Source organism: Leptopilina boulardi, unplaced genomic scaffold (genome assembly GCF_019393585.1).
Source record: "Leptopilina boulardi isolate dan_hultmark-lab unplaced genomic scaffold, ZJU_Lbou_2.1 LbouV2_32, whole genome shotgun sequence".
In the NCBI taxonomy this organism is placed as follows: domain Eukaryota; kingdom Metazoa; phylum Arthropoda; class Insecta; order Hymenoptera; family Figitidae; genus Leptopilina; species Leptopilina boulardi.
In genome coordinates this window covers 315,628-338,288 of record NW_026137885.1, presented here as the reverse complement: position 1 = coordinate 338,288, position 22,661 = coordinate 315,628, and the positions used below count along the sequence as shown (strand labels likewise).

Below are 22,661 nucleotides of genomic sequence, written 5' to 3'. Positions count from 1 at the left end.
TTGCATTGTATTTAAATCTCAGAATTATCTATGTATTATAAAATACAATATTTCTGTTATACTTGAAAATAGGCACAGCTGTTTGAATAATGACTGGGACACAACCGTCACTGGTTATGGGGTCGACTTGCAGCTGTGAGGGGTTTTTTTTTTTTTCCTATGGTGGGGGGTTCATGGCACGCGACAACACTGCATCCCTCAATCACCCCCATAACATTCACTCGCATTCTACGTTTTATTAACGGTCAGTTCAGATTCATTTACAGTGTGTTACTCTAGTCATATTTTATTCTTCATTTTCTTTGTTGTAAATTACTTTTTCATAAATTACAACAATTAGAAAATAAATTTTTTTTTTTAATTTGTAACGTTAAAAAGTGTAAAATCATTGTGCGAGAAATATTTTTGAAAAATAATTATATTAATAATTCGCGTTGTTCGTGAAAAATTGCACTTTAGGATTATAAATATTATCAAAATAGAAAAAATTGTGAGAAAAATATTTTAGTGAGTTTTATTATAGGTTCATGAATAAATATAAAACAAAAAATGAAGAGATCTTCGTCTGTAAGTTTATTTGTTTAAAAAATAATTTAAATTAAAATTTGGAAAATAATTTTGTAATTTTTTATTTTAGGCTCCTTGTTTAGCGGAAGAAACATCTAACGATTCAAAAAGAATAAAAACGGAAAATAATTCAAATGTAAGTTTGAATAAATTATAAGAAATAAAATATGTATTAATTAAAAATATTTAAATATTTTTATATTTAAGGGTCCAAATACTCGGGAATATCTTCAATTGGCACTTGCCAAAGTTCTTGAATTACAAAGACAAATTAAAGAAGACACCTATGATAACACCAGTGATTTAGGTAAAAAAAAAAAGAATTTTAATTTTTTTTTTTTTTTAATTCTTTGAAAAAGATTGAAAATTTATTATTTGACATAGGTGATTCGGATAATGAAGAAGAAGTTTTCAAAGAAGTTGTGATAAAAGTTTTTAAGGATCTTCCAGGTACATCGAAAAGTGTGAATTCAATGATAGAAAATGCCATTAAAGCACGACATCCAGAACTCGATGCAATTCAAAGTAAAAGCATTCAGTTAAGCGGATATGATACATGTCGACGAGTGGCAGTCGATTTTATGAAAAATGTTGTCAAATACACGCCCAAGATTGAAAACAACACAAGATCATTTCATCGTGCTATTTATTCTGATGTCAAAACAGTTAATTATAAAAGAGAATTTATTGAAAATAGAAATTCTAATCAATTTATAACAAATCAAAGGCAAGAAACAATATCTTCTGATTATGAAATAAAATCGAGAATGCTTAAAAGTTTAGATCTTCATCTTGCTATTAAACAAAGAGATTATACAGCCAGATTAATGAGGCACTAAACAATTTATTTTTTTTATATTCTAGTCTTCAAAATTTTTGAAAATTATAGTATTTTTAATTGTTTCGATTTTAGATACTGAAATTTTTTCATTTTTAACAAAAAAATTAGAAAAAAAATTTTTTGTTACTAAAAAAAAATTCAAATTACATTTTTCTAGTCAACAATGTTTTTCACATCTAGTCACATACTGAAATAATTATTTATTTATTATATAAAAATTTGTATTTATTAAATCGCTATAATAAAATATACTATTTATCTAGTCAGAACAATTGGAAAAATTATTCAAAACTTCCTTTTCCAATTAAAAATTATTATTTTTTTTTTTTTATCTATTTTAAAAAGAAAAATATTTTACAAAAACGGTTAGAAAAGAAAGGTTGCAAATTTTTTATATTAAAAAATTATATTTATTTTTACGTTACAATAAAAAAACATGTCTATCTGACTAACATTATTAATTTCTAAAATTAATATTTTTGTTTACGTATTTATTTATAGTGTAATTATTTGCATAAATTAAAAAAAAAATTATATTTCTTTTTACGCTCATTGGAGCCAATAGCATGCATATTATATAATTAAAAATGATGCCGAAATCTATATAATACTAATATATATATATATATATATATATATATATATATATATATATATATATATATATTTCTATTTTTCACTATTTTTTTTTCTATCATCTCAGATTTCGTAAAATTCTATAAAAAAACAACAACATTGAATTTTCAAGTATATTCAGTAATTTCTATAAAATATATTTATATTCTGTCGAAAATTTTTCATTGTTTTTTTTTTAAATTTTTATTCCTTCTTTGCTTTTTTTAAATCTAGCAATTATCTGAATATTGCCTGAAGAATTTATAAATTTTCTCAAGAGATAATGTATATATATATATATATACTGAATTTGCTCCTGTTGCCAATAAATAATTGATAAATTATCAATAAAAAGGAACTCTCTTTCATTCAATTTTTTTTCATACACTCTCTATCAGTCTCTCAATATTAAATATACTGTTATTTTTTTTTCGTAAAGGCGTATTGACTCAGCGTTTTGCAATATAATAATTTGTCGCGAGTCTAATAACGTAAAATTTTCTTTTATTATGCGCATTTATGCGGATTTTTTTCTAAATTCGTTTTAACGAAAAAAATTCTTTCAAATTGAATTGTAAAAAAAAATTTTAATTTAATTTTTTTTTTTTTTTATTAAGAAATATTACATATTTCACCAAGGATCTAGAAATTTTTATTATATAAAGTAGAAAAATTAATCTGAATAAATTTAACGAAATAAAACATAACAAAATCTTAAAATTATTCAATAATTTCTCGAAAATTTAAAAAAAAAAAATTTTTTATCAAAAATTTCTGTTTATAAAGAAACAAATTTTTCACTAAATTGAAAATATTCTTGTGAAAGAATTTTTTTGCGAAAGGATCGTCCAAATATTTTTTTTTAAAATATCTAGGTTTTCTTTTTTTTTAAATACATTAGTATAATATATTCATTTTTTTTGTACTTGAGAGAAAATTTTCCCATTTTCAATATATATATATATATATTTATCACAGTCAAAAAAGTCAAAAAAATGTTTATCGTAAAAATTTGATCCCGAGATATTTTTAATATAGTTTGGAAACGATCCTTCTTGGGACAAAAAAAAAATGATACCAATCGGTATTATGGGATTTAGAAAAAAAAATTCTTATCATTTTCTAAAAATAATACACAGAAATTACTTCATTGAAACTTATAGTTAAACTACGAAGTATTTTTTACATTGATACTGCTATTATTTGTAGAGGGCCAGGGTAAATTTCTATTACACCATTATTTTAAAATCAAGAATTAATTCCACTTTCAAAAAAAAAAATAGTTCTTATTTTCCGTTATCTCGATTAAATTTTTCATTCCTTTCTTGTTTTCAAAAAAAAAAAAAAATGGTCTAAAATAATATTTTGTTTTCAAATACAAATTATTTCAAAAATATTTCAAGATTATTTGAGTTATATTATGATTATGGATTTTGAATTTTTTTTTCTTTTTTAATAAAAAAAAGGTTGAAAATCCTAGAAAGTTGAAATCGAATAATTATAATGTAAATTATAAAAATCATTGAATTTTTCAATTCTTTTTCGAAAAAAAAAGAAACAAATTAATGCTGCTGAACGAGAGTGGGACCACTGCCGGGATTTCTCCAGGGATCTGGAATATCATAATGAGCTGGAACAGTTAGTAAAGCATCATCAGATGTTCTATTGGCATTGCAATTTTTAGGCTTCATACGCGTGGTATTGACGCATTCAATTGGAAGTTTAATAAATTCGAGTTTATAATTATACCCTTGGCTCGACATTCGAATAATTGTGTGCAATGGTACTTCCATATAAGGCAATTCTTCTGGTGTTTTATCCATAAAATAGCCAATAATACAACGTAAAATTGCCTGATGTGATATTAATAAAACATTATTTGCCTCTTGTAATTCAGCAATAACAGGCTCAACACGCAGCATTGTATCCACATAACTCTCACCCCATGGATAACGATATCGAAGTTTATCTTGATCTCGCCATGCAAATTCCTGTAAAAAATTTAAAATTTGAAAAAATATGAAAGAATTTAAAAAAGAAAAAAATTGTGAATTTTATTTCAAAACCTGTGGATATTGTTCTTGCATTTCTTCATATGATAGTCCTTCACAAACACCGGCATTTAATTCATTTAATGCAGCTACATGCTCCTGTGGTGCTTCAATTCCTCTGGCTGTTGCTATTGTTCTTCGAAGACGACTTGTAAGAACTCGAAGATCCTGTATGTGCATTGCATTAATATGTGAAGCCAATGCTTGTGCGTAACGTTCACCACGTGCACTTAATACAGCATCACCACCTATTTTTCCAAGAACATTGTACTCACTCTCGCCATGCTGAAAATAAATTAAATTTTTTTTTTTAAATTAATATATTTCAAATTTTTTTGAAAAAATTCAACTCACTCGAGAGAAGTATAATGTGTGTGACTTTAAATGAATACTGCCCAAATAACCAAGTATCATTGTTTCAACATGGCCAGTGACCTTGTGCGTACTGATATTCATTGTAGCAGTATCAATTTTAATTCTTGGATAATTCTTTTCTTCCATTGGTTTATAGGCCATTTTATAGTGCGCTATTTTGAGACTTAGATCGTTTAACGCATTCTCCGGACTCATGCCACAATAATCAGCGCTATATTCAAGAATTTGTCTATAATTCTCCTCGAGGACAATTGAATCATCGCAAATGCATTCAATGAAAAGAACACGATATCCAAGTTGTGAGGAAAAATGATCGTATACCTCGGAGCGTTGCTCGTGTGTCACTAGTGTTGCATCCAAAATCTTTAAAATAAAATTATTATAATTTATTTTTAAAATTAATTATTAACTATTAAATATAATATAATTAAAAAATTTAATAAATTAAAAAAATACCTACAGCTACAGAATTTCCGGATGCAAGCCAAGAAGCACAATCTTGCATTGCATCTCGTTGTGCCAGGGCTCTTAAGGCAACATTTGCAGCATGATCTGGTCGGAAAAGCTCATGTGACGCATAAGGCTCAAGTCTCTTTCTTCGATAGTTGCTTACACTCATCACTGTAAATAATTTTTTTTTTTTTAATTTTTAATTTCAAAAATATAATTTTTTAACTGTAAAAAAAATTTCTCACATACCTTTGGCAGTTTCACCATTCCAATTCAGTCTTCGAGTAAGAGAGTGGGCAATTTGACTTTTTCCTCGTGCTGGAAGACCACAAAACGCAATTATAACACCAGCAAATTTTCGAGGTGGTTTTGTCACCCCTGAAGTTCTCACTGGCTTCTCTTGATTAATTTCTGTAATCAATAAATTAATAATAAATAATTTTAATAAAAAAAAAATATTTCGAAAAAAAATTTTTTTTTAATAATTCTCGATTCATGATAATTTCAACAATTATTTTGTATATTTTAATTTTTTCCCAATGAAAATAAAAATTAGAAGAATATTTCTTCTTATTATTATTATTGCATTAATCTTTATTGTACCCATCATCTATAAATATTATATATTTTGGCATTGCGAGAAATGTACGCATATTTTTCTGAATTGGCTGTGTGCCAAAAAAATTTTCCACTAAAAATTTCAAAAATTTTTTTAAAGAAGAAAAAAAAAGAATTTTTTGCAAAAAAAAATCTATTACATAATTAGCTAGAAATTAATTACAAAAATATTGTTTACAAAAAAAAATGATTAAATTGTAATTATTCTGATTTCTACTTCAATATACATAATGAATGAAGTAATCGAATGTTTGATAATCAAACAACTTTTGACCTCGTATATATATATATATATATATATATATATATTAGATTTCAATGTCCACAAAAAAAAAGTATAGTGAAAAAAGTTTGGGATATATATAAATAACAAATTTTGTATATTTATATAATGTATATGAATAATATATATATAAATATGTTAATTATAATGGTACGAGTAACATTTTCCTTGCTCGACAACATCTAAAATGAAAAACGTTTGACACGTGGAATTGTGAAATAGCCAAGTGCAAGCATTTAAATTGGCCGCAACAAATAAATAATATCAGTAAACAAATTTTTTTTTATCAAATTGCTCTATACACACCTAATTAAAAAAAAAATTTACAAAAAAAAGACTTTTCGACTAATTAATTAAATTTCTATATTATAAATTAAATAATAAATCACTCCTTTAATTAAATAATAATAGCAGATGAATATTTCAAAATTTACAGAAAAAATTTCTTATTAACCCAATTTTGCTCACCTATGACGCACATAATGAAAAATATAAAGTACTGTTTGAAAAAAAAAAACACTTCGTTTATTGTAACTCAAAATCTATATGCATTATCAAATACTCGAATTTTTTTTAAAAATTATTTACAATTATTTTTTTTTTTAATATTTTACAAAAAAAAATAAATTTTCATCAATAATTAATTTTTCAAAATTTTAAAAATAAAATCCCGCTGTATTCCCATATATATATATAAAACACTATATCAGGAATATTTTTTGTAATTAACAATAAAAATAGTTTCTCGGCATTTAGACATGTGTGTACAAAGGCTTTGTTAATATTATACTGAAGCTATTTGACGGTCTTCCTTTTGTATTAATGCTAAACAGTCACGTATCAAATTAATTAGGAACCTACGAATTTATTTAGTATAAAAAATTATTTAGCAAAAATTCATTAACAAAATGCTAATAATGTTTATATGAAAAATTGTAATAATTACATTTATATTTAGAAGGATTAAAAATCATCTAAGACAAAATAATAATAATCAAGAAAATAAATTATATATCATCAAATTAATCGTAAATGGAAAAAATTTTATACGATTATAATTATTACAAAAATTATAATTGTCTCCTATTGTTTAATGTTCAAAATGACTAAACAATTACTATCCGGTTTTCATAATAATAATGTTAGTAAAATATCTCACAGTATTGAAATCATAAAATTACTTGTCATTATCAATTTTTAATTATTATTTTTTAAAAACTTAAAAAAAAATGTCACGTGTTTTGAAAAGAGTTTTTTTTTTTGTGAATAGATTCCAAGAGTCATTAATGATTGCAGTTACATCAGTATCAAATAATTGTCATTCAATTTTATTGTCCATACTACCATTATGACGCACCTTAAAAAAAAAAAAAAAAAATTATCAGGGTCTTGTCTATTACCATCAGTTTAAACTAAATAGACCATATACACGTCAATAAATTCAGTCCCCCGTGAAACGTCGTTTCTCGTTGATCCATCTCAACAAGCGTTCAACATCCAATTAAAAAATTTATTAAATTACCTACATTATGTTTTAGAAACCTGACAAGTTTTTTTTTCACATAAGACAAATTTAATGTATAAAAAAAAATTGTCATTTATTTTTAATTAAAAAAAAAATATTTTTTTTAATGACAATATTGAAATTACTACTTTAATATATCGGAAAATAATTTAATTAAAAAAAAAAAAATACAATATAACGCAATGAAAAAATAATCATTTATCAAAAATAAAATAATTTAAAAATATTGTTTCATTAATATCGAATATTTGACAATGATAATAATAATAATAGTGTTATAATTAGAAACTATTATCATGTAACAAATCATTAATTTTTACAGTTGTTAAGTCTCAAGAAAGATAAAAAAAGAAAAAGTGATTTGATATTGATTTTGGTGGGATCAAATTTCATATTGAAAGAAAGTGACAAGATTATATATATATATAGAGAGAGTGACTTCAAGAAGACATAAAAAAGTTTAGTGAGTTTGATATATATAATTTTTACATAATAATATAAATTATTAAAAAAAGAAAATGTTTACGTAATTACAATAAATTTATAAGGAAAAAATAAAAAATTAAGTATTTTTAATGAAAGAAACAAAAATAATCAAGTACATTAAAAGCGAAAACAAATTTCATTACGTTTTATCTGCAAAAACGTCAATGCGCGTCTATATTTTTATAAAATATTACTCATTTTTATAATTACATTTTAAATTGAATATAAAAAAAACTATCAGGGAAATAACAAGAAATAAATAACAAAATGTTTTCTTGGTGAAGAAATGAAAAAAAAACACACAATTATTAATTATATGGAATTAGTGATAAAATATCAATTACCAATTATCTTTTGTCAGAAAAAATCCTGTACTACTGATATAAATATTAATTAATATATTTACCTTTGAATTTTTATATATTATTTATTTATTCAATAAATTATTATTTTTACCAAAAAAAATTTTTTTTACAAAATACATTTTTTTATTAATTCAATAATTCAATATATTAATAAATAATAAATTAATAATTAGGTAATAAATTTATTTCAAGGTAATTAATATTTGAAATAATTTTCACAAATGAAAAAAAATTTTCTGCATTTTTTTCTCGTAAGCAGTTATATTTTTTCATCAACACAATTCAAAGTGCATAGATTGGGTAATTTTATCTGTAAAAATATATCTCTTTTTTCATCACTATAATATATAATTTCTACATTGTTTTTTTTTTTTTTTTTTTTATAAAGAGAAAAAAATATTTTACTTCTCGAAGATAAAAACAGTTTTTTGTAATTTTTTTTTTTTTTTGAAGATTTTTTTAATTTTAATACTCTTCTAATTATTGTACTAATGTCAGTTACTATTTTTACAAATTTTAATTATAGAAAACAATAGAATAATTTGAATGATAATATTTTCTTATCTATCAGACAAAAGTAATTTAAATTTTTATCAAAGTAATCAATAGACATTAACAATTGTAAGATAAAGTTTATTTATGATAATGTTGCCTGGACGAAATTTATTAAAAATGTTTAGAAAAAAATTATTTCTTTTTTAGAAAAATTATATAATCAAATAAATTATTTATAAAATTTCATGTATTTATAAAAAAAACAAATAAATACAAATAAATAAAAATTTGTTACATTACTTTTCATTCTTATCAGTTTATCAATGAAAATGATGTAAAAAAAAATAATTATCAACTTCTTTAGACACGTTTCTGTTCTATTTACTGTTTTTCAATAAATTACTTGTTTTTCTCAATATTTTCAAAAGTTTTCTATTTATGAATTTTCAAATAAATCAAAAATTTTGTTGACTTTCTGCAAACTTTACATTACATAATTCATTTACGTACATATATTAGTATGCATAGACATTATTTACGCGAATGATTAAAACATTAAAAATAGCAGCAAAAAAATGGGATCTATTTTTTTTGTTTTTGTAAAAAGGAATTAGACTTTGATATTCACGTTCTGATCACGAGACCGGATGTTATTAATTTATTTATTCATATTTTATGCTGAATAACTAATTTTTTTTTTTTACGTAAGATAATAAAATTTTAATTGTGAAAAAATAGAAATTTTTCAAAATGTAAACAAAAAAAATTTTTTTTATACCATTTTTATTGCTATTATATGGTAAAATGAGAGGGGAGAGAAAACAAAAACTGCTCTTCTTCTATATTTAGCTTCTGCAAAAAAAAATCTAAGAATCTACTGCTCCAAGTTGTTTTTGAATACTTCTTTGCAAAACAGAATATGGCTTCCATAATAATTAGAAAGTTTTAAATGAGTCAATGAACCAGTTTAATATCATTCGATAAAATGTGTCAATTTTAAAATAATTAATACAAAATAAAATTGTTTTTAGTAAAAAAAAAATAAACCAAGCTGCAAGATTTTTTAATTTTTTTTTTTTTTTATACCAGTCTTCAAAGTAAATTTGATTTTCCATCATTTAAAAAAAAAAAAAAAAAAAATCATTGGATTTCCAATTTTTCATTTTAACTACGTCGCTATTTCATTTTGGCTCAACCTTGTTCTATATGCTTTTTAACAGCAATGTGTAATGCGATTGCGCTACTGCAAAAAAAAAAAAAAAAAAAAACATTATATTTACCTTCAATAATTTTGTCCTCAACAATTGTAGGTGCCATGATTGTTGAATTTTTTTTCATATTTTCACCAATAACATTATCATCATCATCCTGCATGATTCCTGCTTGTAATGCTAATTTTCTAACAGCAACACAATAACCCAAAATGGGTCCAGCCAATAAATCCAAACAGGCAGCAACCCAAGGCATTCCCGTTAATGGAAAATTATTTAAATGCCGATTAATCGGCTCTTCTTTAATCTTCGAATCCGTTTTCCCCTCAAAACAATAACAAAAGAAAAAAAAAAAAGACGAAAAAAATCAAAAATTTATCTGATGTTCAAATATATACTTTCTGACCCTTTTGCCCTCTACTTTTTCTTTCTTTCTTTTTTTTTTTATGGCACTGAATATTTATCACAGATGAGGATCGCTAACTTCTTCGAGATACAATTCTTCAGAAAAATGATCACTACTCGTGTGCCGTATAATGGACAAAAGGTCCTCCCTCATTCCAATTTGCTTGATCCTTACTTCCGGAGCCAGTTTGTGAGATTCGCTTTCAATCACTCGCGCGTGAACTTGAAAAATCGTCTTATTCCAAAAAGACGAGATTATAATTTTTTTTTTCGACCCAAAAAAAAATTGGATTTACATAGTCAACTTTTTTTTTTATCGTTCCTTATATTTGGTTTTGATTTCCAAATGGACTTCCTACCTCAAGTATTTGGATATTAAGGTGTAATCGATCTTCACTGTTTTTTTTTTCTCCCCCTTTTTCCCTATATGAAACCAAATAATTTGATTTCAATTTTTTTTTTTCGCTGATAATTTTTTTTTTTTGTGATATTTTTCTAAATCGAATCTTCTTGACAATTGCAAAAAAGAATCTTGACCTAGATTTTTGGAGCTTCAATTTTAGTGCGAAAATCACTGGAAAAGAACAATCCTCTGCTATCGGACACAAATTCTAAACTAAAGAACCGCCTCGCCCGGCTTCTGCTTTTACCATCGACCCGTTTTCAGTGACGCTGCCTCCCCTTCTCTTTCACTGCTTCGATTATTATTATATATATATATATATAAATACTTGCTGCCAAGTTGTGTTTTTTTTTTAATTGATAACGAAATTTTCATTTTTCATGAATTTAATTCGTGGGATTTAATTTTTCATTTTTTTTTTTCATCAGAAAAATTTCTTTTTCTTTTTACTAATAGATTAGAAAAATTGAAGATTTGTAGAATAAATCTCTTTTTTTTTTAAATATTTGTTTTAAATATATATTTTTTTTTTGAAATTATCTATTGAAACAGCGTTTCGATTAAAATTTACTATTTAAATAAATTATTTATTTATATAGTTTATTATTAAATAAAAAAAAATTGTTAATTTCAAAATTTTCCAAAAAAAACTATTTTTTATTGTCTTGTATTTAATTTGTCTGCAAATAAGAATGGTATGCTGTGTGTCAGCTAAAAAATTGCTGTTACCACTAATTTGTAGATTCTAAATATTTAAATTTTAAACACAGCTTGCTTCAACTAACAAAGTTTTCTGCAAATAAAAATTTTTTCTATTTGTTAATCTTTCTAAAAAAAAAAAAAAAAAAACTATAATTTTGTTAGTTGCCACAGAAAAAATTTTAAAAGCAAAAAATGGAGAATATTTAAAATTCTATAAATTTTTTAAAAATATTTTCGACTCTTTCTATGTTGATATTTTTACATTCTAATCATAATGAGAAGGTATTACATTTGGTGAATTTTTTTTAGCTAGTTTCATATTTTTTCAACACCCTGTATAGATATATATACTGTGCGTCCAAAATAGTGCACAACTTCAACATAATGAAATGCAACCGACAACGCATATGAAAATTCACAGAAGATATTAAAAAGGGGCAAAACATTCGAGTTTATAAATTACTAAATTACTCAAAATCATAGAAAATTGTGGAAATATTAAAATAAAATTTTTTTCTTTTTTTTTATTTGATTTTAATTTGATTTTTAACAAAAAAAAAAAAAAATTTATTTCATTCAAATAAATCGGTTACTTCACAGAATAAAATATTTACCTGGAATAGCTAAAACTTTTTTACTAAAAGGAAAAATTTTTAATTGTTTCAATTAAAATCCTTTCACTATTTTAGTGAAACCTTTCCAGATAAAGTTCCTCCCCCCCCCGTGTTGATAAATAAAATATTTATTTTTATTAATTATTAAATAATTGTTTAATAATTATAATTATTTTTAATTTAATTTTAAAATTATAATAATTTTGTTTCAAATACAGAAATTATTGATTGAAACACAATTTATTTAATTCAAAATAAAATTTATTTAGCCCAAGTAAATATTTGATAACATTAAAAAAAAAATTTAATTTACAATTTAAAAAAAAAAAATTAATTGGCGAAAATTTATTAAAAAAAGCCGCATAATTAATAAAGGAGTAATTACATGAATTTTCATAAACGAATAAAAAAAAAAAAAATGTTTACTTCAAAATGTATAACAATTTATAATTCCAATTATAGACAGTAAAATTTGAAAAAAAAACTTTCAATAAATCCAAGAAGAAATAAAGTGTGAATTTTTTTAATTAAAAAATTTGTATTATTAAATTTTTATTTATACTTGTATTGTATAATATATAATTTAGCCGCTATGATTTTTGCTTATTATATGTAAACATAAAACTAATGTTTTTTTTAAACTATACATTAAAAACTGCGCAGAAGTGAATCATTCTACTTTTATTTGTAGTTTCCTTATATACTTAAATGTCAGTTTTATCATTCTCATGAACATGTTCGGATCGAGGAATTCATCATTAATTTTTCTCGTTCACTACTATTAAAATAATTGTGTTATTATCATATATATATATATATATATAACAATTATAATGTACTTGTGATGAAAATATAAATTATATAAGAAATAAAAAATAGCAGTTTTATTAATTATTGAATTAATTGCTGACAATAAATTCCAGTAAGTCAATAGTTATTATTAATATAAGAATCATTTCTATAGAATTTAATTAATTTAATAATTTTTTTTTTAAATATATATGAATTTTTTATAATAATAATTATTATTTTCAGTACAGAATATTTTATAAATATTATAAAAGTTGTTATTAATTATTTATATCTTATCTTCGTTAACTGTTATAATTTTTTTAATTTTATTTTTTTTTTTTTTCTTTTTGTAAGATAAAATTATATCAAGTCTTTTATATGAGTTCAATAATACGATATAAAAGACATTTTACCTTTTTTTTTTTGAAATCATTTAAAAATTTTGTGATACTATTTTTTTTTTTTTTTTTAATTATTTCAGAATGGATTTTATAAACATGGGTCTTGTGGAAATTTTTCTCATTATTTTGGGACTTTGCATTGCTCTCTATTATTATAATTCATCAAAATATGAATTTTGGAAAAAACTTGGCGTTCCAGGTCCTAAACCAACGTTTCTTTTGGGAAATTTTAAAGATCTTATGCTGAGAAAAAAATCATTTGGCGATTTTATAAAACAATTATATGACGATTATAAAAATGAGCCAATAATTGGAATTTATGCAAGACATACGCCAATTTTAATTTTAAATGATCCTGATTTAATAAAAGATGTATTAATAAAAGATTTTGCCAATTTTACCGATCGTGGAATAAAAATTTATGAAAAAGTTGAACCCTTAGCACAAAATTTATTTTCCCTTGAACATGAAAGATGGCGTCCACTTCGTATTAAATTATCGCCAACATTTACATCGGGAAAATTAAAAGAAATGTTTTATTTATTATTGGAGAGTGGTGATAATTTGGAAAAATATATGAAAATTCTTATTGATAGAAATGAACCAATTGAAATAAGAGATTTAACATCAAAATATACAACAAATGTCATTGGTGCATGTGCATTTGGATTAAATATTAATGTACTTTGTGATGAGGAAAGTGAATTTTTAAAAATGGGTAAACAAATATTTACATTAAATAATTGGAGACAATTTAAAGCAACAATAAGAGATACTTTTCCAAAATTATTCAATTTTCTCGGTCCATTAATGAAGGATTGGGAAATAAATAATTTTTATAAAAATTTATTTATAAATATGATGAAATATCGAAAAGAGAATAATATTGTGAGACATGATTTTGTTGATTTACTTAGGGAAATAAGAGAAAATCCTGAAAAACTTGGAGATTTTGGTAAGTGGAAGAAAAAAAAAAATTAAAAATTTGTTTATACAATTTTATAAATAATAATTTGGAATTTTTTTTAGAAATAACTGATGACATAATAGTGGCGCAAGCATTTGTTTTCTTAGTTGCTGGATTTGAAACATCATCAACAACCATGAGCCACGCATTATATGAATTAGCATTGAATCCATCAATTCAAGACAAACTTCGTAAAGAAATTCATCAGGTTTTAAATAAATCCGATGGAATTTTAACTTATGAAATAGTTAAAAGTATGAAGTACTTACATCAAATATTTCAAGGTAAAAAAAAAATTTTTCACATAATTTTTTTTATTGAAAAAAAAAAATAATTAATTTTTTTTTGTCAGAAACTCTTAGAAAATATCCACCAGTCACGGCTCTTATGAGAAAATCAACGGAAAATTATAAATTTTCAAAAATCAATGTAACAATACCAAAAGATATGATACTTTTTTTACCCATTTATGGTATTCAACTTGATTCAAAATATTATCCAAATCCAGATAAATTTGATCCAGAAAGATTTAATGATGAGAATTTTAAATCAAGACATCCAATGCATTTTTTACCATTTGGCGATGGACCACGAAACTGTATTGGTAAAATTCTTTTGATTTTAAAAATATAAATTTTTTTTTTTACATTAAATAAATTAATAAAGAAAAAAATTCTATTATTAAATATTTCTATATAGGATCAAGATTTGCAATATTTCAAACTAAAGTTGGTCTTATCAAGATGTTGAAAAACTTTAGAGTCGATGTTTGTGAAAAAACACTGATTCCTTATGTAACCAATGTGCAATCATTTCTTCTTGCACCAGAAGGAGGGATTTATTTAAAACTTTCAAAAGTATCATCCGAGTAAATTTTACATTTATTGTTAATTAAAAAATATTTTTATTACAATTAATATATATAGTCGAATTTGTAAATTGCAATTAATAGCTTATAATTTTTTTTTACTACTAGATGAAACTAAAAATTAAATATATAATAAATAATATTATCAAATTTTCCAATTGATGGTATAAAAATTATCTAAGTTAAAAAAAAAAAAGATTCTCACTTTAAAAAGAACACATTTTTTTTCAAAACATTAAGAATAAAATAAATTTTAAAGAAATAAATAAAAATTAGTCTTTTAAAAGAGTTTTTTTTTTAAAATAACATCTGTGTTTACAAAACGTCATGAATTGAAAAATGAAATAATTATATTCATTTTTTACAATTTAAAAAAAAAAATTACTGATTTCATCATCGTTATTTAAAAAATTTTTGAGAAAAACGAATTCTTTGATCAAATGCAAATAAGTTCCTTGCATTTTAAATAATAATAAAAGAAATTACATTCAAAGGTGTGTTAATCAAATTTCGTTTTGAATTTCTAATTTAAATCTTTAATCAACTTTTTTTTCCATAAAAAGATAGACATTTGTTCCAGTTGCAAAAAAAAATAAAATAAAAATGAAGTATGTGATTCTAATACTTTTGATTCTAATCAATTTTTTCAAATCAATTAAAAGTGTAATTAACGATGACGTTAATGTAAGTACTAAAAAATAAAAATCGATTTTTTCGAAAAAAAAAATTATTTCATTTTTTACATTCTTTACAGAAAGAAAAATCATTAATAAATTCTAATGTATCAATAAAAAATCTTTGTATGCTTTACGATCAATTGGAATTAATAAATGAATTTGTAAGGCCAATGCACGAGAGGCTTTTTCTAATAATAGCAGATGACATTGCAAATGGAATTACATTGGCTGAATTTTTAAGTGATAAAAATAGAATTTTACCTGAAAAAAAACAATTATTATACAATGAAATAAAAAAAAATTACCATCTATATTATAATATTGAGACATCAACTTATATTTTTGTTTATCCAAAAAATGTGGAAAATGAAATATTAGCAATATATTTGACAAAAAGAACAATAGAAAATGCAAAAAATGTGAAAATTGCATTAACATGTCATGAAAATAATAATAAAGACAATCTCAATAATATGTTTCAATTGGTGGCGAAAATTTTAAAAAATACACCATTAAATCAAGAACTTAATGAAAGTATTATTTTTTTACCATTAAACATTAAAGAAAAATGTGGATATTTAAATGCTGTTAAAAAATTGGAAGAATATTTTTATAAAAAATTTTCAAAATTCAAAACTGCAAATAAAAATACTTTTTTCTCCAATTTATCATCAAATTTACATAATTTAAATATTCAAGAAACTATTGAATATCATGTGATTGAACCTATTTTAACAATGAAACTTGTATTTGAAATTGATAAATTATGTGAAATGGATCAAATATTCACTCAACAATTTACAATTCTTGTTTGGAATTATATAAATACAAATTTAATAAAATTCAATCATCAATTTTCATTATTAAAAAATAATGAAACACTAAATTGTTTTCAATCAAGAATTTTAGTAGAAAATATTTTTTCTAATCTACAAAATTTTACATTAACATCAATATTTACTTTTTTCAATTCTCTCGAATCAATTAATAATAAATTATTATTTTTAAATCAAAATGAAAAATCAATGCAAAATCTTTGCAATTACAGTGAAAATTTAGAAATTATTAAATTATTTTGTCACATAAAATACATGTCAAATATTTCATCAATGATAAAAATTTTAATAAATAATTTAAAATATTTTGCTAAAGAAAATTTGGAGAAAAAAATTGATTGGTATTTTAAATTAAAATTATTATATGACAATAGTGAAACAAATGAAATTGAATTTCAATATCTCTATGAGGAAATATCGAAAATTGAAAATAATAATCAAAATTTAATGAAACTTGCTTTTTTTACTATAAAAAATAATACAATAAATAGAGAAGTGAATTATTCATGTTTATCATTGAATAATCAATTTTATAAACTTGAAATTAGAGGAAAAATTATAAAATTTGATGATATTTTTAAAAAAAATTATTGTTCAGGAAAAGTGAAAATCATTCAATTATTTGCATGGGAAAAAATTATTATTGATCGAGATTTAATAAAAATAGGAGAAGAATTGCAATTGAATATAATTGGTCCAATTTGGGAAATTGTTTTTCAAAGAATTATAAATTTGGACGGTGCTACTGCTAATAATTGGGTGAGTGATAAAAGAAATTATTTCTTTTTTTTTTTATTCAAATCAAATTTTAATTAGTATTATTATTTTTTTTTAAAGAAAATTCACAATTCTAAAAATGGAAATAACGATGGTCTACCTGGATTACCTGGTGGGCCTGGAGGAATATTTTTTGGAATCTATGAGAAGCTTATTGGGGGAAAAAATTTAATTATTTCAAGTAATGGTGGTAATGGGAGCGATGGTAAAAATGGTAAAAAAGGAACTGGACCATTAAATCCACCTGGTAATGGTGGTAAAGGTGGAATACGTGGTAATCACGGTTTAATAGAATTGTTTTCAATAAAAAATGATTCCTCTATTTTTGATATAAAAATATCATTACTAAATGGTATTAATGGTGATTATGGTACTGGTGGAATTTTTCTAGATGAAAAGAATTTACTTTATGGAAAAAGTGATTACAATAAAATAGAATATCATCAACCAAGAAAAGCAATTGTTATTGAAAATTTTGTTGAAATTATTAAAAGCTATAGAAAATATCTTATATCAAGTGCTTTAAATAAAAAAAGTTTAGATTTTTACAAAAAACTAAATCAAAATCAAAATATTTTAAATAAATTTAAATTATTTGATTTTATTCAAGATTTGATAATGTTAGAAAAATATTATTCAATGAATATGAATAAATCGTTATCATTGGAATTATTAAAATCATGGCATTATGGAATTCATGAATATTATTTCAAAAATAAGAAACAAAGTGATAAATATACAAAAGTATTTTCAACTCTCGATACAATTGTTAAAAGGAAAATACAAAAATTAGAAGAAAAATTTTACTATCATTCAATATTGAAAATTGATATTTATCTTGAGGAGTGTTTAGAAGAGAGTAAAAAATTACAAGATGCAAATATTCTTTTAAATATAAAAACAATAAATGGAAAATTTAAATTTGAATTTGAAAATGAAATAAAAAAAGCAAAAAAAATTGAAAATGATTTAAAAATTTATTTAGAGAAAAAAAATTATGAATTACAAATTAATATTAAAAAAATAGTCGATGAAGTCAATGATATAATAGAATTAAAGAAAAATGAAATTGAAAAATTAAAAGAAACAAGAATAGAACTTAAAAATAAATTAATAACAAGATCAATATTTGGTTGTGTTCAATTTATATTATTAGCCATATCATTTATAGATCCTGTTTGTGCAATTGTTGGTTCTTTATTAAGAGTTGGTTCATTTGTTGCCGAATCAGAAATTTTAGATTCAAAACGTAATCAAAATATAGAAATTAAATTACCAAAACCAGTTTTAAATTCAATGAAAAAGACATTTCAATCATATGATGAAAATAATAAACAAGAATTAATGGTTCTTGAAAAAAAATTGAATCAAATAGAAATTAAAAAAAATGAATTAATTGAAGCTGGTGAAAATGCACAACCATTAATAGAAGCTGGTATTAAAATAAAGGAATATTTTTTTAATAAAAAATCTAAAACATCACCAAGTCCAATGAAACGTATGAAAAATATTTTACAACAAATTAATGAAAAATGGTCAATGAAAAATGTTATTGAAAAAAAAAATACTGAAAAATCATTGAAATTTTTACAAAATTCTATTGAAATGGATCCTGAAAGTATTGTTGATTTAGGTAAAGAGACATATGAAAAAATAACCAATGATTTATCTGAAATAAATCAAATTAATCGAATTATTGAACAACAACCAAATGATATAAAAAAATTACAAGAATTTAAAGATGAAATTTTTCAACATTTAGAACCACAAATTCAACAAATACGAGAAAAAATTCAAATAAAATCATCTAAATTTGCAATTTCATCAATAACATATCTTGAATTTGAAAAATGGCAAATGGATAAATATTTAATTGATATATCATCGAAATTAAAAATATGGACAGAAACATTTAAAGTTGAAGAATCAGTTAATGATATAATGATAAAATTGAAAAATACAATAAATACAATTATTCGTCTTCATATTCTCATAAGGGAATTTCAATTGAAAATAAAAAATGCTAACTATATGGAAAATATTGCCAGTGCACCATTTCAACTTATCAATATAAAAGATGAAAAATTAAGAAAATATTTGACAAAATTATTATATACACATTATGCAAATGATATAATTGATGAATATAAAAAATTGACAATTGCCTTTAAACAATATACATTTCCATTTATTGAGGAATATCCCGATATTATTGAATCGTCATTTACAATTTCAAGTGATCCATTGATAAGGGCAAATTATATTATTGAAAAAATGAAATTTCTTAAATCACATTTAATAAAAAAGAAAGCACATGGTCAATTATTGAAATATACATCGACTGCACATTTTGGAAATGAATTTTTTTCATTTTATAGTTGGAAAAATAAATCTGATATTAAAAATATACTTAATGGAAAAGAAGTTAAATTATTTGCAAATATTTCATATGAAAATAATTATTATTTGAGTGGTGTTAAATTTAGAGATGTGAATATTTTATTTATCTCAAATAATTTGACAATAAATAATAATATAAAAAATGATTTAAATGGATTTTCGGTAACATTAACACACAATGGAGATTCATATTATAGATGTAATGAGAATGTTTATTTAATTGAATCCGGTGTATTTGAATTTGAAAATAAATTTTTTCTCTCAACAAAAAGAAGAAAAAGAAATTTTGAATTAGATTATGTTTTGAGTCCATTTGCAACATGGACAATACGTCTTAATAATAAAAATAATAATTTTACCATAATGTCTAAATATGTAAATGATGTAACTATAGAAATTGTCGGTGAGGGACAATATATGAATTCAGATGTCAATGTTTGTAAAAATAATTTAACAAAATATTACGGAAAGAAATATGATTTTTAATAATTTTTTTTTTTTTTATAAATTTGAATAAATTTTTCTTCTTTTAAAAACAAAAACATTTAAAAATAATTATTATCAATATGCGACTGTCGTAAAAAAAAAAATTGAAAGTACTAAATTTATTATATCAGATAAGAAAGATTGAAGCGTATTTACTAAAGCAATTATCCAAGAATATTACAATTCATTCTGTTGTTAGTTAACGAGCAAAGTTTTTCCTTGGATAAAAAATTAAATTTTCATTTAAAAACAATATTACAAAATTATTATTAAAAAATGGAATTAATTTTTTGTCTAATTGTGGGAATTATTTTTCTACTTTATTATTTATTTACATCGAATCATAATTTTTGGAAAAATCAAGGTGTCTTGGGTCCAAAACCATTACCAATTTTTGGAAATTTTAAAAGTAAAATATTTAATGAAATATCGGATGCTGATTTTTTAAAAAATTACTACGATCAATATAAAAATGAAACAATGTTTGGACTCTATTTTAATAATACACCAATATTAGTGTTAAAAGATTTGGAATTAATAAAAGAAATTTTAATTAAAGATTTTAATAAATTTGCTGATCGTGGAATGCAAGTACATAATAAAATTGAGCCATTATCGCAAAATTTGGTTGCACTTGAAGCAGAAAGATGGCGGCCATTACGTAAAAAATTATCACCTGTTTTCACTTCAGGTAAATTAAAAGAAATGTTTCATTTACTTATTGAAACATCTGAACATTTGGAACAATATTTAAATAAATTATTAACAAATAATGAATCATTAATTATTGAATGTCGTCAATTAACGTCAAAATTTACAATGAATGTAATTGGTTCATGTGCATTTGGTGTTGATATTAATGCACTTAATGATGAGAATAATGAATTTGTTAAAATGGGACGAAAATTATTTGCATTTAGTTATTGGAAAACATTGAGAATGAATATTAAAGAATTAACACCATGGTTATTTAATGCACTTGGACCATTAATGAAGAAAACAGAAATGGCTGATTTTTTTACAAAATTTATAACTGACACAATGCAATATAGAAAGGAACATAATATTGTTAGACATGATTTTATTGATTTATTAAAGAATCTTAAGGAAAATCCTAATAAAATTGACGAAATAGGTATATATTTGAAAATTCCTTCTTTTTTTTATTATTGATTTTTAATAAAAATTTATATATATATATTTTTTTTCTTTTAGAATTAACCGACAGTTTAATTGCTGCTCAGGCAGTGACATTTTTTGCAGCTGGTTTTGAAACATCATCAACAACAATGAGCCATTGTTTATATGAATTGGCATTGAATAGTGAAATACAAGATCAACTTCGAAAAGAAATTAAACAGGAAGCTGAAAAATTAAATGGAAAATTCACTTACGATGGCATACGAAATATGAAATATTTGGACAAAGTTTTTCAAGGTAAAAAAAAAAATAAAAAATTTTTTTTTCTGATCAATTTTTTCTTTTTTTTTCTTTCTTTCAGAAACTTTAAGGAAATATCCACCGGGAACGAAATTAAGAAGAAGAAGTTTGGAAAATTATCAATTTTCTGGTACCAATGTGACAATACCAAAAAATGGTATGGTTTGGATTCCTGTTTATGCTATTCAACGTGATCCAAAATATTATCCAAAACCAGATGTATTTGATCCGGAAAGATTTGAAAATGATTCTTTTAATTCGAGACATCCAATGTTATTTTTACCATTTGGTGAAGGTCCCAGAAATTGTATTGGTAAAATTATTTAGAATAATTTTTTTTTTCACCAAATAAAATTGATAAATAATTAAATATTATAAATTTTTTGGCATTTTATTTACAGGAGCAAGATTTGCGATGTTTCAAACAAAAATGGGACTTATTAAAATATTACAAAATTACAAAGTTGAAGTCTGTGATAAAACTCCTATTCCATATGTTATTAATCTCAAATCTCAACTTCTTGCACCAGCATCGGGATTATATTTAAAATTTTCCAAAGTAGAATAAAAAAAAAATAATTGCAAAAATATTTAAATTAAAAAAAATTGAATTAAACACTCTATTAAAAATAAATTTCAAATTAAATAAAATTTATGTATTTTTTAATATATTATATTTGAATAATAAAAATTGTATTACAAACATTTTTCCCTTCTTTCATTTATAAAAATCAATTGACGAAAAAAAAAAAATATTCAGTCAAAGAATAAAATATTTATGAATTAACGAAATTGAAATTAATATTATATTATTATTATTATTTATATTCTATTATTAATATTAATTATTAATTAATAATAATTAATTAATATTACATAATTCTGTATCAGAGATAAAATTTATTTTTATTTACTATTTTTATACAAATTAAAAAAAAAATAATTTTTTTTTTATTTAATAATAATTAATATAGAGATTACTTTTTATGCAAATTATATAATGAAAAAATA

The 22,661-nt window shown here is 22.5% G+C and overlaps 4 protein-coding genes across 5 annotated transcripts; 3 read left to right on the top strand and 1 right to left on the bottom strand.

Annotated features, from left to right (window-relative positions):
- The first annotated feature begins 1 nt into the window (after position 1).
- LOC127284213 (uncharacterized) lies at positions 2 to 1,656 on the top strand. Its single transcript, XM_051309538.1, has 4 exons — positions 2 to 567; positions 638 to 703; positions 775 to 874; positions 952 to 1,656. The coding sequence occupies exons 1-4, from the start codon at positions 550 to 552 to the stop codon at positions 1,404 to 1,406; spliced, it is 639 nt and encodes a 212-aa protein (XP_051165495.1). The 5' UTR covers positions 2 to 549; the 3' UTR covers positions 1,407 to 1,656.
- A 1,509-nt stretch (positions 1,657 to 3,165) lies between these two features.
- LOC127284240 (6-phosphofructo-2-kinase/fructose-2,6-bisphosphatase-like) lies at positions 3,166 to 10,921 on the bottom strand. 2 transcript variants are annotated; one of them, XM_051309583.1, is made up of 6 exons: positions 9,952 to 10,921; positions 5,149 to 5,310; positions 4,910 to 5,070; positions 4,429 to 4,812; positions 4,090 to 4,359; positions 3,166 to 4,014 (listed from the first exon to the last, which is right to left on the bottom strand). In XM_051309583.1, exons 1-6 carry the CDS (start codon positions 10,136 to 10,138, stop codon positions 3,586 to 3,588), a joined length of 1,593 nt encoding a protein of 530 aa, XP_051165540.1. In that variant the 5' UTR covers positions 10,139 to 10,921; the 3' UTR covers positions 3,166 to 3,585. The 2 variants fall into 2 exon arrangements, with proteins under 2 accessions (XP_051165540.1, XP_051165541.1); XM_051309584.1 differs by lacking the exon at positions 9,952 to 10,921 and adding an exon at positions 6,269 to 6,559.
- Positions 10,922 to 12,721: 1,800 nt separating this feature from the next.
- Positions 12,722 to 22,357, top strand: LOC127284207 (uncharacterized). Its single transcript, XM_051309532.1, has 11 exons — positions 12,722 to 12,928; positions 13,280 to 14,154; positions 14,229 to 14,450; positions 14,519 to 14,770; positions 14,866 to 15,035; positions 17,385 to 17,598; positions 17,716 to 17,786; positions 20,490 to 21,345; positions 21,426 to 21,647; positions 21,712 to 21,963; positions 22,052 to 22,357. Exons 2-11 carry the CDS (start codon positions 13,281 to 13,283, stop codon positions 22,216 to 22,218), a joined length of 3,300 nt encoding a protein of 1,099 aa, XP_051165489.1. The 5' UTR covers positions 12,722 to 12,928; position 13,280; the 3' UTR covers positions 22,219 to 22,357.
- On the top strand, positions 16,890 to 20,226 carry LOC127284239 (uncharacterized). The gene is made up of 2 exons (XM_051309582.1): positions 16,890 to 17,306; positions 17,385 to 20,226. The coding sequence occupies exons 1-2, from the start codon at positions 16,995 to 16,997 to the stop codon at positions 20,208 to 20,210; spliced, it is 3,138 nt and encodes a 1,045-aa protein (XP_051165539.1). The 5' UTR covers positions 16,890 to 16,994; the 3' UTR covers positions 20,211 to 20,226.
- Positions 22,358 to 22,661: the final 304 nt, after the last annotated feature.